At 40.6% G+C, this 19,214-nt stretch overlaps 1 protein-coding gene across 1 annotated transcript; it reads right to left on the bottom strand.

Moving 5' to 3' along the window:
• Positions 1 to 78: 78 nt before the first annotated feature.
• Positions 79 to 18,966, bottom strand: LOC105395058 (coiled-coil domain-containing protein 40). Its single transcript, XM_048626841.1, has 19 exons — positions 18,733 to 18,966; positions 14,971 to 15,101; positions 14,211 to 14,352; positions 8,401 to 8,487; positions 8,012 to 8,144; positions 7,601 to 7,758; positions 7,208 to 7,321; positions 6,865 to 6,995; positions 5,040 to 5,182; positions 4,856 to 4,956; positions 4,583 to 4,765; positions 4,050 to 4,295; positions 3,582 to 3,750; positions 2,821 to 3,029; positions 2,594 to 2,713; positions 2,423 to 2,518; positions 2,029 to 2,220; positions 1,270 to 1,428; positions 79 to 950 (listed from the first exon to the last, which is right to left on the bottom strand). The coding sequence occupies exons 1-19, from the start codon at positions 18,898 to 18,900 to the stop codon at positions 636 to 638; spliced, it is 2,997 nt and encodes a 998-aa protein (XP_048482798.1). The 5' UTR covers positions 18,901 to 18,966; the 3' UTR covers positions 79 to 635.
• Positions 18,967 to 19,214: the final 248 nt, after the last annotated feature.

Genomic DNA, 19,214 nt, shown 5'->3' with positions numbered 1-19,214 from the left:
TTCCCCCTCATATGGCAGCGGCCTCACTGCACAGAAATCTGGCAATCACAACACAACTATGAAAAAAAAGTAAGTAGGTACTTAAACTTTTTGATTTATTCACACTAAATACCTACATTTATAAACAATCATGATATAATTATATTAATGCAGTCCCTCTATTACACAATATAATCTTTCTTCTATTTTATTCTTTTGGTGAGGTGTTATTTCCTGTCTCTGGCTCTCTCGAAGGCAATGCCCAAGATCTAAGGGCTCTCATCACACTGGTTCTCTGCGGGTGGGTAAGTTCACATTCACATTGTGGCGGACACCTCGCCACACAATCAACAGATGGCGCTCGGAATGCAACACAAAGAACATGTATAGAAACGAATCATATCTATGAAATCCTACATCGCGTTATTAAAGTTTCTCAGCTACACTACAATAAATACAAAGCCCCAATGCTAACCCGGGCAGCTGCCCGCCATCGCCAGGTGCTGATTTATAGATGAAATGGAACTGAACCCTTCCTTGCGCGACTCTTTATGCCAAGATTTTGTACCTACCACTCACGGCCTACGTAGGTACTTATAGTAATAAATAAGTACAGTAACTACTCATTCCTATAGCAACAAAAGAGCTTCAGAAAATTATTCCGACAAAGGCTTCTCAGCCACGACGACCGCCGCTTCATCATCAGCGTAGCACGCGCCGTCCAGCAGCCGCGGGGAATCCGTGGGGCTGTGGATGTTCAGCGTGTTACTGATGATCGCCAGACGGTCCTCCAGATACGGGAACTCTCTGTCCAAGGTCTCCACGATGTAGCGCAAGCGGTCGTTGAGCTGGCTGCTGGTGGTGTACTCCTGGACTGAGTTGGAAGTGCCTCGGGTTTTGAGAGAGTTCCGCTTGACTGCCGTCGTGAGCTCCTTGCCGAGGCGCTGGCTTCGCACCACACGCTCTAGAAGCTGCGGGAAAGGAAAAGGGTTAGTATTTGATTTAAATATGGCTAACTACTCGTCAGATTCTTGGTGGACCCACCAGAGTCTTGACGTAAAAACATAAATACTGGTAAATATGGGTAAGCTTCCTCGATTGTTGAATTTATTACCGATATTTTATGTACCCTTTCTACCCTTTCTTGACTAACTAGGTAGGTAAATATAATAACTTACAGATCGTCTAAGCAGAAATGACGCGCCGCACTAAATGTGGTGGTGAGGAGCGTCATTTTTTTTAGCTTAGATGATTATGTAAATAGGTGTATAATCTGTACAATCCGCTCACCCACTGCTTCTCCCGGTCGGCGTGCTTGCAGTCGGCGAGCATGGCGGCGACCCTCTCCTCGAGCTCCGCGTTCAGCTTGTTCAGCTCCTCCACGTCTCGCTCCAGCTTCTCTTGTTCCTTGTGCAGCTCCTCCATGCGGGCTTTCGTCTCGGATATGTCCTGTTTGTAATTGAAGAAGTGGTAATTAAGTCGGTAACTAGGACCTTTATGTACTTAACGGGTATTGACCTATATTGATCCATGAACTAGCTTACATAGATGGGTGAATCGACTGCTGATGAACGATTGACGAATTCTGGGATCAACTCATCATACCAAAATTTTCATACCGCCTTTACGTTCCCCGACTTCTATGATAATATTTAGGTAGAGTCCGCGCCACGCCATCGCTGAAGTCTTACGGCAAAATCGCTGAACTAACCTGCATATCAAATTTAACTATCTGACATTCAGTTTATGTGCAGCATAAATAAAGTGCAGCGACGCGGCCATCCACCACTTCAGTGCCTCTACTTGTCGTTTTATGTAATGCTATTTGCCCAGAAATGCTATTTGTTCAAGAAACCTTAGTAAGCCTAACGACATCCTGCTTTCAGCCGCCTCGTCTTGTGTTGCTGCGAGGAGGCGGCGGCGCGCTGCTTGTGCGCCACGGCGGCGGCGGCGCGCGCCTTGTCTGCCGCTGAGTCACGCAGTGCGGAAGTAGGAAAGTAACTATACCTACGGTGCGCTCTAGAAAGGTTTTATCTAATGCTAAGAAACCTTAGTAAGCCTAACGACGTCCTGCTTCAGCCGCCTCGTCTTGTGCTGCTGCGAGGAGGCGGCGGAGCGCTGCTTGTGCGCCACGGCGGCGGCGGCGCGCGCCTTGTCTGCGGCCGTCTGTCGCTGCGTCACGCAGTGCGCCAGGTCGGCTGCGAGACGTTCGCCGATGTGGCGGAGCTGCTCGCGACGGACCTGTCCAGGTGGTGGTGTTAAACTTAGAAAGGTAGGTACTCCTTATATAGGGTGTCACAAAAGTTTGTCGATGAGCAATAGTTGTTCAATCAAGATCAAGAGTTTCCCTTATCCGAATAGATTATTAGAATGATTGATGCTCGATTATCAGATTAATATTTATTGCAATAAGAACTGCTTATAGTAAAAGGTCCTTGTTTACCTCCATCCTGTGAATTTCAGCTTTCATCTGTCCAATCTCTCCGGCAGAGGACTGGGATTCCTTGATGCTCTTCTTCAGCTCCACCGCCAATATTCCCTGAAATTATTATATTTTATTGATACCTTAAAAGTAAACTAGGTATATACCTAGAACAAAACAACTTAGACTAACTTTCCTTTGCCATATAAGAGCTTCCCTCTGTCTCTGGTCCAATTCTTGAGTCATATTTTCTTTATCCTTCTCCAAATTCTCAATTTCTTCCTCCAGCTCCAAAATTTCACTTTCAGCGCCCTGAAATGATATTGTATATGTATAACTTTGTAAATACATAAATTAACTATGTAGGTATAATCTGCGTTGATTTAATGTTGTAATCTGATAAGCAAACATCTTTGTACCTTCAAATTGGCATTATATTCTTGTGCTATTGTGAGTATAGCTCTTTCCTTCTGATTATTTTGGTCCATAGCGTCTTTCCTATTGTGTTCCAGCACTTCAAGTTTCCCTCTCAAAGACCTCAGGGACTGGTCCACTTTATTGCGTTCTTCAGTGACACTGTCGCATTCTGCCTGAATACGCAGCGACTTCTGTTCACAGATTTGAATCTCTGAAAGGAAAAATATGAAATTTTATAAGTAAATAATTTCTTGTAACACAACATTAACGTTACCGACATAGCCAAAAGGATTAGCACGCTGAAGTGGCAATGGGCTGGCCACGTAGCCCGCAGAGCCGACGACCGCTGGAGTAGAAAGGTTCTGGAGTGGAGACCCCGTGTCGGCAAACGGCGTGTCGGTCGCCCCCCAACCCGTTGGTCTGATGATCTGCGGAAGGTAGCGGGAAGCCGCTGGATGCAGATGGCGGGTGACCGTTTGGGGTGGCGATCGTTAGGAGAGGCCTATGTCCAACAGTGGACTACAGAAGGCTGAGAGAGAGAGAGAGAGAACACAACAAGCTTTAAATTCAAAGCTATAAAAATTTGTAGAGGTAGGTAATTATTGAAAAGTCGATGGTTACAATCATCAGAAATCATATTTTTTTCGTGACCATACTCACGTTTGCTAACAAGGTTGACGCGCCTGGTGCTGCTTGGCGAGCCGAACCATGTGGCGTGACCGATCTGTGTCTCCAACACCATTACAACATCCTGTATACTCACGCTTGCTAATGAGGTTGGCGTCGCTGGTGAGCGCCTGGTGCTGCGTGGCGAGCCGCACCACGTGGCCCTGCAGGCGCAGCCAGGAGCCCTGTATCTGCTCCGCACGGTCTCGTAGGGACCGGATTTGGGTTTCCAGCTCCTGGATGCGGAGTTGCTGCGGTGACTTTAGCTGTAAGAATCATAATAGGGTGTGATAATGTTCTAACTTCTAATGAATGTTACTGTATCATCATTAATCGTGAACAGCTGATTTTTTATTTGCATTATATGGAATTATATTGAAGACTCGTGGTGCCATAAGTACCTTATTAACGGATAAGGTCTCGTCTTAATGAGAATGAAATGTAAGTACCTACTGCGAAAAGTAGGTGACTCGCTTGCGAGTCTCCACAACCTCCAACTTTCCCTTCGGTGAATAGATACATTGCAGAAAATATGTTTGCATAAAGTTACAAGTATCAAACTCACATCACACGTTTCCTTCAATGCCAAGTATTTCTTCATGACAATATCAAGCTCTCTTTGTTTCCTCATCTGCATCGTGGCCTTCTTTTCAAGTTTTTCCTCTAGTTCTTCCACCTCCTTCTCCCTCGCTTTTGCCTTCTCGTTGATTTCTTGGAGGGTCAGTTCATTCTTAGCCTGCCGACTTTTGTGTACTTCGATATCGAACATTACCTTGGCGTGGTTTGCCTCCATATTCATAAGCGCTATTTCCTGTAAAATAGATCGTGTCAGCAATATAGGTAATTAATTAATGAATATACCTACTCAAGTAGGTAGATACAATTACTTATTTTTAAGTACATTGTTTTAATTCAGTAATTTTCCGAAAAGATTCATCGGCCGTTGATTGACCCATTAAAAATATGATTGGACGTGGTTTAAAGTAATAGTTCATGGGTCAGAAATCGACTGTTTATGAACCGTTACACCTTCATATCTCTAATTTTCATAGATACCTAAGTAATAATATATTTATTTTCATAAATGTAGACTCTTACCTGTTTCCTCGCCATGTCTCTCATTCTCTTGATCCCATTTGCCATCGACTCCACGGCCTTGTCGTTGAGGAGTATCTCTTGGAGGTTTGTGAGAATCTCATTCTCTAACTTTATCTTCTGGGCTGATTTCCTCTCAACTTCCTTTGTCGCTGTATTTAGGATGCCAGAAAGCGTTTGGTTTTCCTACAAGGATTTTTACAATCAATAAATTAATCCATTTAATCAATATTACGTGTTGCCTAGAGTACTTATTGCGTAGAATTTAGTTCATACCATTTTAATCAATTGCTGATCTCTTTCACACATTTGAATCGACTCTTGAAGTTCTTCAATCACAGTTTCTATTGAAACGCGTTTAGCATCTTCAGCATCATCTAAAAATAAATTTCTTAATTTAATAGAAATGGTGTTTATATCCTAATCATTACATTTGTTTTATATTGTAATTTCTTCTTACATTGCTTATTAACAGCAGCCAATTCGTAAGCAAGTTTATCTTTCATCATTGCTATTTGTTTGCTGCGAGTCATCTCTTCATTCGTCATTTTCTTCGTGACCTCCAAGTTAGTCATCAAAGTTCGGTAATTTTCTTGCAGGTTCCTGAAAAAATACAAATCTACATCTTTAGAGCATGTCAAGTACCTATATCATCCCAAGTAACATTTTTGGTTTTAAAAAGGTTTTGAAAAGGTTCTAGAACCTTTGTATGGAAATCAACTCGTGAGACTTAGAAGGCTCGATAACCTTATATTAACCTTATATTAACCTCCTGAGTGCAAAAAGGGCCCACGTTTTAGAACCTTTCTGAGAGCTACAGCAAAACCTATACCTCAAACCCAGAACCTTTTGAACAACTTACACAGAACCTAAATAAAACCTTCACAACCTTAATTTAACGTTAAAATAACCTTGGAAGACAGCTTTTAAGTTCTAAATTAGTCCTGGATGTAACTCTTCTATAACTTGAAACATATTTGATGGATATTTGTAATGCCTTCCCAGGACTCTCGGGTCTTAAAATGTTTCTGTGTAAGATTTTATAATAATTATAATAAATGGCGCCATTACCTGACACTTTCCAAGACTCAAAATGGCTAACTTGTAAGTGTTGTATTAATACAAAATATAGTAAGTAGTTAGGCTGGAGTCAGGAAATATGAAAACCTTGTGCGACTAGCACTTTATTGTGATACTTTCGGATAATAGTTCTGTATACGTGACGGGCCTTTTGTAAATGATAAATTTGAAGATATTTTAATTAAAAAAAAATAGATAAAATTTTTTGTTTGGTGTAAATTTATATTAGAAATAAAAGTACTGTCTATATAAAAAAACATATATTTGGAATAGTATAGGAAACGCTACTGAATTTTCCCTTATTAATTAAAATGTATCTTTTTGGTAAGTTTTTTTTTTTTATTTCAGTGAAAAAATATGGCGGCCGTTAGGAAATTACTAAAAAGCATTAAACATATTTTGAGGATGCCTCTAAAGCTTTAAAATATTCTTGTAGGACTTAAATCATGCCTTTAGCTCATAGCCAGTGCTTAATGCTTTTGGTTTTCACCAAGTAGTCCTAATTTGTTTGCCTAGACAACTCTTATCAACCTAAAGGTTTAAGATAGGTTTTAAAAAATACTTATAAGTAATTTAAATATTCCATAACTTTATGGTTGTATCAAGGTTAAAAATTTAACCTTAAGCTCTCACTTTAGCATTAATGCTAGCTTTTCTAGAAGTAAATCAGGAGTCTACGACAACTATAAGATCCTAGAACTATATGCTCCTGAAATACATGTTAAAATAACGTTAATATAAACTCTTATCAGCAGCTACAAGGTTGTATTAATAAACAATTAGTTTTAGGACTTAGTAATCATTCTCAAGTACTCAATATGACCAGATAGCAAAGCATTAACCTTTTCACAACCCTTATAAAACCTAAAGGCATTTCTTACAACCTAAGCTCGAATGAAATGTTACTTGGGATATCAACATTGGCATTAACAGCTACACGAGTTCGTTATCGACGTAGAAAAACGTCACTATATCGCGATTCATCATAAAAACGGCGCTGTGATTGGTGGAACGCACATTAAGGCTGTTTTTAACAGCATGCGGATTCCATCACACACGCGGGATGGCACACCGTTTTCGACCGTTTTCGTGTATGAGCGCGTGCGGGGCAATCCCGCGTGCGTGATCAAATCCGCATACTGTCAAAAAAGCCTAATAGCGTTTATCAACCCGTACCACGGCCGCAGAGACGTAAGTATACTAACCTGTAATCGTCCTTAACGGAATCAAAGACTTTGTCCCGCTGTCGTATGTTGACGAGCACGCAGCTCCATAGGCTCACCAGCCGCCGCTGCTCCAGCTCCAGGTCTTCTAGCTCCGCTGCGTACATTGCCACCTGGAATTTAATGCTTATTAAGGTAGGTGCTAATTTTTTTAAATACCTCATTTGATTTTCTAGATTTTGTTGGTGTTTACTTCAAATGCTTTATTTTCTACTGAGCTAAAGAAACTGATGGCAGAATACTATTTGTTGTTTTATTACCTTTTAGTAAACATAATATAAATAAATTATGCAGGAGATTCATACCACAAGTAAAACTATCATACCTTATCGTTGACATTGTTCATTTCGTTGTTCTTGATCTCAAACTGCTTTGTAAACATGTCCAATTTGGACTCCAATTTCCATATTTCAGAGTTCAGGCCGAAGATGATGATGTCCTGTGAAAAATTGGGATATTCAGTAAATCTAAATAACAAACTCTTATCCAGAGCAGACAGCGAATAGCACATGTGGCAGACCAGAAAACCATCAGCGAGTGTGCAGGCTACAAAAAAATATACAGCGTTTTCAAGGAGACGAGGATAATGTTCATGATGATAATAATTGCAACGCAACCGTAAGAGCCGCAAGCTAGGAGAGAGAATGCGTACTCTGCCGCCACTCGGCTATCAATATCCTAATCCATCCAGTTTCACCCAACCCCATAACGACCCTACCAGTTGCCTCTTCTCATCGGCCAGAGCTCGCTTCTCTTTCTTCATCTTATCGGACATGTTGTGGCTGACGGCCAGCGCCGCCTCCGTCTCCTGGCGCCACTGCTCCAGCTGCCGGCACAGGTTCGTTAGGGCGTCCAGCTCTTGGGTCGCTTCTCTTTCTGGGAATCAGAAGTGGGATTTAGTATGGGCCTCATTCTAAAGCGGTTTAATTACTCCTGAGTGGGTAGGAGGGCATACATACCATGGAAACTACCATATTGCAGCATCATTGTATCGTATTGTACACATCCTTTGATCGGCTTTCCTATACCTATCTGTTTGGGGCGATCTTGCTTATGCTTAGGCTTATGCATTCCAGTTAAAAACCTGTCCCCATTGTTTCGAAAGCATGCACTCATTTTAGCTACTTACCAGACATGATATCCTGTTCCAGCTTTTCCTTAGCCTTCTTGTACGCCTCGGTGTTGTCCTTGACCTTCGATTCAGCCGCGACTCTGTCCGCTGCGAGCTTCGCCAAGTTAGCTTCGTACTCTTCTATCAATGCCTATAACGAAGAGATTATTTATACTTAATCTTAGATATTAAAGCTAATACTGCCTAGCACGGGGTGAAAGACGCGCACGCCCAGTCGTTAGCGAATTCGGCGGATTTTTTATGTTTTGTTTAGACATGTTTATACGTGCTTTTCTTGCGCCACATGCTAGGCCTTCGGAGAAGCTAAATGTCGTGTACTTACACGTCAATAGTATATTTTATAAATAGTTCATGTGCATTGTTATCGCTGGAGTACCTCTACTTACCCTTTGCGCATTAGTGTCGTGGTCGTGGCGATACATTTCTTCTAGATCTTTATTATAAGCTTCCTTACTGTTTTTAAGCTCGTCACGCTGCAAGAAAGATTTAACTTATTTGTTATGAAGTAAATTAAGCTACACAACATCATAAGTGATCCTATCATTCCAAATGATGATGGGCACAAATATATGGAAGCTGGGACCAGCTCCAATAGAAATGAGTGATACGTCGTTGAAAAGGTATTTTTTCGCAGAATATGAATAACAGAAGCGCCAGTCCTGATTTACTGTCCAATTAGAATAATCGCACCTTGAAAGTTTTTATATTTTATTTCTGTAATTTTAATGTTTTTGTTATTTTTTCACATTCATTTTTAATTTTTATGTTGGAATTGTAAACGAAAAGCCATAGTCAAGAAAAAGGAAAATAAAACGTACTCTATGTGTTGGCCGTCATCTCTTACTTCCTGTGTATCACTGTGCATCGATTTATATGAGACTATTAAATCTAGGCTAATCTTGATAAACTAGTGGCTTTTAATAAAAACCCAATAGGTTATGGGCCCAGGACAGCTTGGCGCGTGTCCTACAATAAATATTTTTGGAAAATACTATACTATACTATACTTGAAATATTACCACGAAAAATTCTAATTAAAAGGCCGGTTGTCAAACAGTTTTACAAATACAAACAGCAATAATGGCGAGTTCTAGTTCAATTGGTCTCCCTGTAGAGAAACTAAGGGATGGAAGACTACAACCAGTGGAAATTTATGCTGAAAATGCTCCTCATGCACGAGGATCTTCATGACTGTATCGAAGGTGAGGACAGTTGTAAGGATGAGAGGAAGAAGCAAAAGGCGATGGCAAAAATATGTCTGTCAGTAGGTCCGTCTGCGTTGCAACATGTACGCAATGCAAAGACGCCTTATGAGGCCTGGAGCAACCTCCAGCGTGCATATGAGGACAAGGGGCTGTGTAGAAGACTCGGGCTATTGAGGTCGCTGTTTGGTGTGAAGTTACAGGACAGAGATGGTATGCAGAGCTACCTATCATATTATATTACGGAGCTCGGGCAGCAGCTGTCGGATATAGGCTCAGCAATAGAGGATGAGTTCCTTGGAATAATCATGCTGAGCGGGCTATCTACGGACTTCGACCCACTAATTATGGCGCTGGAGAACTCCAATACGAAGCTGACAAGCGAGACAGTCAGGAGTAAACTTCTGCAGGAGCAGCATCGGCGCGATGTCAAGGAAGGTGAAATGAATGCACTGGCGGTAAAGAGACCTTGGACAGTGAGGTGCTTTCGTTGTAAGAAGCCCGGTCACGTGAAGAAGGACTGCTCCAATGATGAAGTCATCGAGCCTAAGGCGGGAGGAAGACGAAGTAGTGGAAAGGAAAACTCGCTACTGACGGCCTTGTCGGTGAAAGTTCAGAACGACGTATGGTACATCGACTCAGGGGCGACTCATCACATGTGCAATAACAAGCAAATTATGCAAGAACTGCAATGCAGCAAGAAGCTGGAAGTAAATGTTGCCAATGGAGAGAAGTTACTAACTGAGGGTATCGGCAAAGTAAAAGTATTATTAAAGACTGGTTTGAAGACTGTAAGTGAAGTCCACTATATTCCTAAACTATCAGCAAATCTACTTTCTGTTAGTGAGTTAAATAGAAAAGGGTTTAGTGTAGTTTTTGATAAGAATTTATGTAAAATAATTGATGAAGGTAAAGTTATTGCCACTGGTACTGGTGTTAATGGGGTTTATGAGCTTGATGTAGTTAAGTCAGGGATTGCCATGAACTCAGCATGTGAGGGGTTGGCGACTGAACAGTCTAGCGAGGTTCTGGAGATGCCTGCACTAGTTTCTGAGCAGGGCGTTCAGAAGGAGTTGGTGACTGGAGAGTCTAGCGAGGTTCCGGAGGTGTCTGCGCTGGTGTCTGCGCAGGGCATTGATCACGAGTTGTGGCATAAGCGACTTGGGCACCTGAATGCCAGGAGTATGAAGCTAATGAAAAATGGGCTGGTCACAGGTATGGATTATCCAAATACTACTTTTAATCCATGTGTAGCTTGTATAGAAGGTAAACAGGCCAGACTTCCATTCCCTAAGAAAAGTCATAGTAGGTCTAATGTCAAACTAGGGTTGGTACATACAGACGTATGTGGACCTATGCAGGTACCATCTTTTAGTGGGAAAAGGTACTTTGTTACGTTCATTGATGATTTCTCGAGGATAACATTCATCTACTTCATGGATAGAAAGAGCGAGGTCTTTGAGAAATTTAAACTATTCAGAGCGCTTGTAGAAAATGAAACAGATAGAAAAATCAAAACCTTGAGAAGTGACAATGGTGGCGAGTACATGTCTAATCAATTTCAGGAGTATCTGAAGAGCAATGGGATAAAACATCAAACTACTGTCCCACATTGTAGTCAACAGAATGGTGTGGCAGAGCGGGCTAATCGCACCATAATGGATAAAGCCCGCTGCATGCTCCAGGAGGCTGGGTTGGAGAAACAATACTGGGCGGAGGCGGCGAACACGGCTGCCGTACTCAAGAACTATACACCAACCAGAGCGGTCATGGGAACAACACCTGAAGAAAAATGGACATCCAAAAAGGTGAATGTAGCACACTTACGTGTATTTGGTTGTGTAGCATATGCCATTGATGAGAAAGCAAGGAAATTGGACCCTAGATGCAAAAGGTATATTTTTGTAGGGTACTGTGAGAATAGTAAAGGGTATAGACTGGTAGATCCTGCTTTTCCAAAGAAATGTATTAAAGCCAGGCACGTCACATTCATGGAAAGTATGTTTTTGGATAAAGTAGTGTCCAATGATGATAACAGTAAAGAGCGTGATGATTTGTTAATTATAGATTCATCTGATAACTTAGATAGTACTACACAACCTGATCCAGCACAGTCGTTGACGGAAGCTTCTAAGACATCATTATGTCAGCCAGACGTCGTCGAGATGGATCAGTTGTTACCTAATGACACAGTGAATCCTCGGAGACAAACCATGTTCAGTCTGGATTCATCAGTAGAATCTGTAAATTCGGATAACCACTCTTCGGACCCTACATATATTCCAGGATGTTCAAGCATGGATTCGGAGGACTCACTTGATTTTGAAGATGCTGATACGGATGGGTATGCTGGGTTTACAGCGGTTACAGAAGACGAAGATATACCGAAGACAATAGAAGAGGCTCTGGGTGGCTGCGAGTCTAAACATTGGAAGGAAGCTATACAAGATGAGTATAACTCTTTCATAGTTAATGAATGCTGGACACTGGTTGATCAGCCTTCAGGGCAAAAACCAGTAAAATGTAAATGGATATTCTGCAAAAAGAGAGACCTAAATGGAAAATTGTTAAAGTATAAAGCTCGTCTGGTGGCGAAGGGTTATACACAAAGGTACGGAATTGACTACAACGAAACATTTGCACCTGTGGTTCGCTACTCAACAGTTAGAATACTGTTAGCATTAGCTGCTCAATATGATTTAGTTATAGAGCACCTAGATGTAAAAACTGCATTTTTGCACGGGTTACTAACCGAAACTGTATATATGGAGCAACCTGAAGGTTTCATCCAAGGTGGAGGTCAAGATGAAAAGGTCAGGAAAGTATATAAGCTGAACAAAGCAATTTATGGCTTAAAACAGGCGGCGAAAGCATGGTATGAACGCATTAATGATGTTTTCATCAATAAATTGCAATTTAGTAGACTATCTTCTGAGCAATCGGTGTATATTCATAATAAATACTGATGATGAAGTAATAATCGTAGCGCTGTATGTGGATGACATCATGATCTTTAGCTCCGAAAATTCTGAGAAAAAGAAAGTTATTAAGGAAGGGCTGATGAAAGAGTTCGTGATGCATGATTTGGGACCGGCTCATCAGGTTCTAGGTATGAAAATTGCTAGATTACCTGATGGAAGCTATACTTTGGATCAGTCCAGCTACATAAAGAAAGTTTTAGATAAACTGCATATGGCAGAATGCAAACCAGCTAAGACTCCTATGGAAGTTGGAATTCAACTTAAAAAGGAAGAGAATTCGGCATGTAAATATGATTATAGGAGCCTTATTGGGTGTTTAATGTACCTGTCAGTATGTTCCAGGCCGGATATTACACATAGCATCAGCTATCTAAGCCAGTTCAATAAATGTTTTGGTGAAACTCACTGGAAAGCAGCGAAAAGGGTGCTGAGATATTTAAAAGGAACAATACATTACAGTCTACTATTTCAAAAGGGTGACGATTTGAAAATTACTGGTTTTACAGATGCTGATTGGGGAGGGGATCAGATGGATCGTCGGTCATATACTGGGTATGTTTTTAGTCTTGGTAGTTCAGTTATTTCGTGGGAAAGCCGAAAGCAACGGACTGTAGCGCTTTCTAGTACTGAAGCTGAGTACATGGCGGTCTCTGACTCCTGCAAGGAGGCTCTGTTCTTGCAAACATTTCTTAAAGAATGTACTGGTATTGTGTACAAAATAGATTTGTTTAACGATAATCAATCAGCACAGAAAATCTGTAAGAATGTTGTAACACACTCGCGTACCAAACATATAGATATAAGGCACCATTATGTTAAAGAGTTGATATGTAAGAAGGTTATTGATTTAAGTTACCTTCCTACTGAGGAAATGTTGGTGGACGTGTTAACGAAGCCATTAACTTCAGAGAAGCATTATAAGTTTGTGTCTAAACTACTTAAAACTGATTAACTTGTTTTCATGTATGTTTTTTTGTGATATTGTTTATTTGTACTCCGTTAGTCAGTGTTAAAGTTATGTTTTAGTTTTATATACCTATACATATAAGTTATGATATTTTGTTTGAGGCCTAGAATTGTGCTCATTTTCTTTTGCCTATTGATATGATTTTTGTTTAAGGCCTAGTGTTGGAATTGTAAACGAAAAGCCATAGTCAAGAAAAAGGAAAATACCACGTACTCTATGTGTTGGCCGTCATCTCTTACTTCCTGTGTATCACTGTGCATCGATTTATATGAGACTATTAAATCGAGGCTAATCTTGATAAACTAGTGGCTTTTAATAAAAACCCAATATTTTATAACAAAATGATCATCATTCATTATAATATTACATTTGTTTATTATCTCAGTAAATAAAACCAGTTGAAAGTAATTTCTCCCATTTTAATAATACGTGTTTACGTGTATTACGCCCTGTCATCAGGAGAGAGAGTGCAATGCCATAGAAAAATACTTCCTTCCGACGACTATATTTCAAAATGAACAACTTATACGTATTTGTCGTTACAATATTTTTTTACTCACTTGAAAAGAGCTATCCAACGATGTATGACTCATCTTTATTGGACATAGGTCCCAAAACGCCCATTGTCATTTGTCATATGGCACGCTATACGAACCCTGCTGGTATGCCCAGGACAGTGGGGCTTTAAACAGTTTACAGTAGAGACACTGAGTTGCAGAAAGGATCTTTAAGTTAATGTCGGCATAAAATGTATTGTTGCCTTTGTTTGACAGTATACGGACAGAAAGAGACAGACATAGATTTAATGTCGACATTAGCTTAAAGTCCCTTTCTGCAACTCGGCAAAAAACTGCCAAGACCTAACTAAGGGCGAGACCTTATTGCGTTGTCGCTGTCATACATTTTTAATGAACGCTTATTTGGGACGACTTCACGCAACGCAGCGAACGCGCCAATGGGGCATCACTCTCACGCGATTCAAACTGACTGCACACACAAATACCCTCATTCCGTCACGACGCACATGCAGATAAGTATGTAGTTACCAGTTTGAGTATCTGTTCCTCCGCGATATCGTTCTCCCGCTGGAGAAAGCGTCGCAGCGTGTCCTGGAACCGCTTCATGAGCGGGTGTTGAGGCTCCAGGACCGCTGGTAGAGCACCGGCTATGGCGCGCGAGTTGCGCCATCTAGCGGTGAACGGAAGGGTAAGGGTGAAAAATAATAGATGCTGACTATGAACGTTAGTCAGTGCCATTTTCAAGCTGTCTTTCCTATCCTACATGCACGTGCGGATGATTTGTTCATAGTAAGCTCAATATCTGTTCTCCAGTCGTGGGGGTTAAATGGTTATTTATAGCCTCGCCACTATGTAACATAACAATAACACTAAGGATAAATGGAAGCATCAATGCACCACCAGAGGGGTATGTTTTTAAAATAGCGATCTCAAGCTCACATCACATGCTGCTCAAGCACATCCACATAAACACCAGTGCTACACACATAATGGGATAAAAAGTAGCCTATGTTCTTTCTCAGGGTCTAGACCATCTGTATACCAAATTTCATTCAAATCCGTTCAGTAGTTTTGGCGTGAAAGAGTAACAGACAGACAGACACAGTTACTTTCGCATTTATAATATTAGTTAGGATTAGGATTAGGATTAGGATGTAGCTGGTTCCTTCAACATCAGGGATCGCTATTTTAAAAACTCCGCCTGCTGTATACTTTTAGGCGCAGGCGACCGTACATTAATAACAGGAGTGAGTACTGTTTTTATTATTGGCTAAAAACCGATACGCACTTATCAAACGCCTCGCGGCCGGCCTTGTTGCAGGTGCACATTATCCTGGTCTGGTGACACTCGCAGCACACGCACTCCGGGGAGTCCCCTGCCTCCGGCGGCGCACCGGGGCACTCGCAGCTCTCAGGGTACTGGAATTTGGATACAAAAGTTATGGGTCACTCTATTCTATACGACAAAAAAGTTTTGGAGCGATGCTACGCGAGCCACGACTCCATCTCGTTGTATTGGACGTACCGATTGCACGAGCTCTCGTTCGTTCATTTTTAATCAGTATAGATAGAGTAACCCCCCATAATACTACTATATTGATTAAACAAAAAATATCAATTTTATAGTTTTTATTCGTATAATTAGTAACTAAAAGCTATCACTTCCAGCCAACCTTTAGCGTCAATTCACACGTACCACAACCACACCACGTCGCAGCGACAAAATGTGGTCAAGCTGTGGTTACGTGTGAATTGTGTGACAGCGGCTTTTTGCAGTTGCGTTGTGGCAGCGACAAAATGTCGATGTGGTTGCGTTGTCGCTGTCATTGCGATGTGGTAACCACGTCGTCGTGTGCAGTTAATACGGAAAACAGGTTGCCGCGGTGCCGCCGCCGCGTGGCGGCGTTGCCGTTGCGATGTGGTTGCGTTGTGGTTGCGATGTGGTTGCGATGTGGTCGTATTACACAGGTGATCGATAACAACGGCAAAATGTGGCACGTGTGAATTGGATTATTCATTGTCAATACAAAATATACGCCCGACCACATCGCGTGGTTGTGGTGTGGTTGTGGCTGTGGTGTGGTTGTGGTACGTCTGAATTGACCCTTAGGTGTATTTAGTAGGAAGGGCGACCATTTAGGTACTACATAGTTTAATTTACTAGTAACTGTCTTCAACCATTAACGGGGGGCAAATGGATATTACCACAAAGCAAATACATAGTAGAGCTGTTGTAAGCAACGTAGCCGTGAGACGTAGCCAAGTTTGACCTGTCGTCACGCGGTCTGTAGTTCAGTTACTCCACGCTTGGGGTGCTGACACCAGTGCGTGACAGGTCCCGAGCTTGAGCGGTACAGTTGAGTCTTGAAATGATTTTATTTTACGTGTTTCTCGATCAAAATGAAGTTGTTGCATTGTTGGATGTAAGAGCTACAGTGATGATAGAAGATTTGTGGACGAAAGCAAAGTATATTTTCACGCGTAGTAATATTTTAAATTATATTTTATTTTACTTCTAGAACATTCTAAATTGCTGGAAGCGCCATCTAGTGTCAAATAGAAATTCTAGTCAGGGATGTACTCAGGCCGAATGCCGCCGGATAAAAAATAAATAGGGGGCGTCATGTTTATTATGAATTAAATATTTTGTGTTTTTTAGATTTCCTGACACTGCATTGAAGCAGCAATGAATTAAACTAATCCACAGGCTGAGTCCAACAAAATACAGCAAAGTATGTTCTCTACATTTTAATGCGGAGGACATACCTACTAAACACGAAAATAAGGTTTGAAAAAAATAAGAGAAGGCGCTTACCCTAACATTCCATCACAAGAAAAGCTTAAATTAATTACTAAAACCATCGATGTTGAAAAAAGGCGGAAGGAATCTCGCTAACTAAACACTGAGGCACAACAATGGCGGCGTCATGGGAGTGTGTGGGTGCGTCGTGATTATGATTATCAGCCATAAATGAGGATTGGCTCCATTCACTAAATGCACATATCCAAGAACAGACACCTTTATTTAATCATATCACACACCTCTCCAAAGAAATTATAGAGAAATATATAAATATTAGATTCAGGCATATTGCTACTTAAAAAAAAAAAAAAATTAAATCGTTTATTCATTTTCAAACAAGACATATACATTTATGCATAACACCCCAAACAATACAATTGTTTCTCGGGGTAGTACACTCTAATTAGCTAGCTATTTTTATAAACACTTAAAGTAGGTATAAATACAATTAAATTATATGAAACATGCAGCAAGTTATGTACTATAGTTTATGCAATCCCAATAAAAAACACAAGTTGAAGGTAACAAAAATTGAGTCTTATTACATTTATTACAAAAGCTATCGGTAAGCAACTACTAAATAACAGTATGATCATTAAGGCGTAGATTACAAGTGTTCAAGGAAATGTTTTTTAAGTGCCCTGTTTCTAGAACAGACTTTATGTCGTAGTACACTCTTCGTTGAATCAGACATACTATTGAATATCTTAGGAACTAAATATTCTTTTGTTCTTTTACCATAATTATTATTAACTTTCGGTACAAATAGTTTACCCTTACTCATCCGTCTGGTTTTAACTTTACTATTTAATAAGATCTTGTATCTATTATCCCAATATTCTTCCTTGGCTATCTCCAATAGGTATTTCTTATCAACCGGAATTACGTTACATTTTTTAAATAGTCCCTCGTAATTGTCCTTATACTGTTGTTTAACTTTTTTATCAACTAAAATTTTTAAGAATCGTATTTGAAGTTGTTTTATTTTATTAATATAAGTTTTAAAAGAACCCCCGTAAGTTATGATACCATATGATATTAGTGAGTCTACTAGTGCAAAATAGAGGCAATACAGGACAGATCTAGATACACAGTATTTTAATTGATTGACTTCCAAACACAACAGACACAAAGCGACAGCATTTTAATAAGACTGTTCTTTTTACAGGTGATTAATATTATACCTGATTTTAATCACCTGAATATCCGAAATGAGAACGATTCCGTGTTTGGAGGTCACGTTGAGCTGTCGATCCCGCCATCTGGTGTTTTGGTCCGTACTCACATAGGTACGGTATTACTCGATCGAGCTAAACTGTTGAGTATAATATAACCCATGGCATGGACTTTCGTCCACCCATTCAGCTTTGATTTATCGTGTGGGGCGCGTCGTTTAGTATTCACATACACATATTTCGAGCGGCTTCGAGTAGGTTCGACGAAAATTACTTTCATTTAATTCCATCGGGCCGGCTCGGCGCGAGCCTTCGAGCTGTTTTTTGAGGTGAGTTTTGCGGTCCATACTATTGAGTAATAACGATAGTGAGTACTGTCCATTTAATTAACAATAAGTGTTAATATATAAATAATAAAAAAGTTAACTGTTAAATAGGTAACTATTTAATAAACAAAACATATTAAAAAATATATTTTTTTACCTTTTCTCATACTGTATTTAATTCTGACCATTTAGCGCCCCATTTTATATTATGCCTTAGTCCGTCCCTGTCTACCAGTTCGCAATGACAAATAAATTTGAAATACATTACGTCATTTATTCTTCTTTGGCCTTCAGATATCATATGAGCTACGCAATGTATAAACACAGAGGCTACTTTTTCTACTTGAACTTAGATGGCGTTAACCTGAGCTTTACATAAAAGTTCATCTACTTGAACTAAGATGGAGTTCGCGTCCCGCACCCCCGCGCACCTCAGCCTTCAACCCCGATTAGTGGCCTCATCTCATCCTATATAGAAAACGAAATATGGCAGCTCTACTATGTATTTGCTTTGTGGAAATTACACACACACACACACACACTCACGCCTTGTACTAATGTACTCCCTTGCGGGGTAGGCAGAGATGCATTGCTGCACCCACTTTTCGCCAGAGTGTTATGTTAGTCCCAATGTAATAGGGGGCGGGCCTATTGCCATTTTACGGGCACATCCAAGACCCGGGAACAAATATCAAATGGGTATTAATAATACGTTATCGTTAAAGAATTTAAACGCGCATAGTTACCGGCGGAAACACGAAGGTCTCATTCTTGTACAGCAGACACTTGGGCTCGTGGATCCTGATGCCGTGTTCCTCGCGAGGACACACGCACACTGCAGACAGCGTGGACTCCGAGGAGGTATCTGCCTCGCACGGACAAGGCAAGTCTGCCTGCGAGCTCGACGCAGACATCTTTACTGGGGAAAGTGTTGAAATGCTATAATATTACTGTAGATTCAGCTATAGGTACAATAGATAATTAAAATTTTGTATTTGCTCAATAATGTAAATAAACAAAACTCTATGACAACCCGCGTTTTTCCGTTGCCGTGGTAACGGATTTTTGTTTCTGATTTTCGCTGATTTTCAACCAGTTATAAGATTGTATGCTCAGAATAACAACTTTTTCGAGCATTGGAACTTTTTTGAATGTAACGGACCGCTTTGGGGTTGGCAGTAAAATCTCAGAATAGTGATTGCTGAGGAAATACACAGATAAAAAATCA

The sequence above is a fragment of the Plutella xylostella genome, chromosome 17 (assembly GCF_932276165.1).
Source record: "Plutella xylostella chromosome 17, ilPluXylo3.1, whole genome shotgun sequence".
Lineage (NCBI taxonomy): Eukaryota > Metazoa > Arthropoda > Insecta > Lepidoptera > Plutellidae > Plutella > Plutella xylostella.
This window is presented reverse-complemented; position numbering and strand designations above follow the sequence as displayed.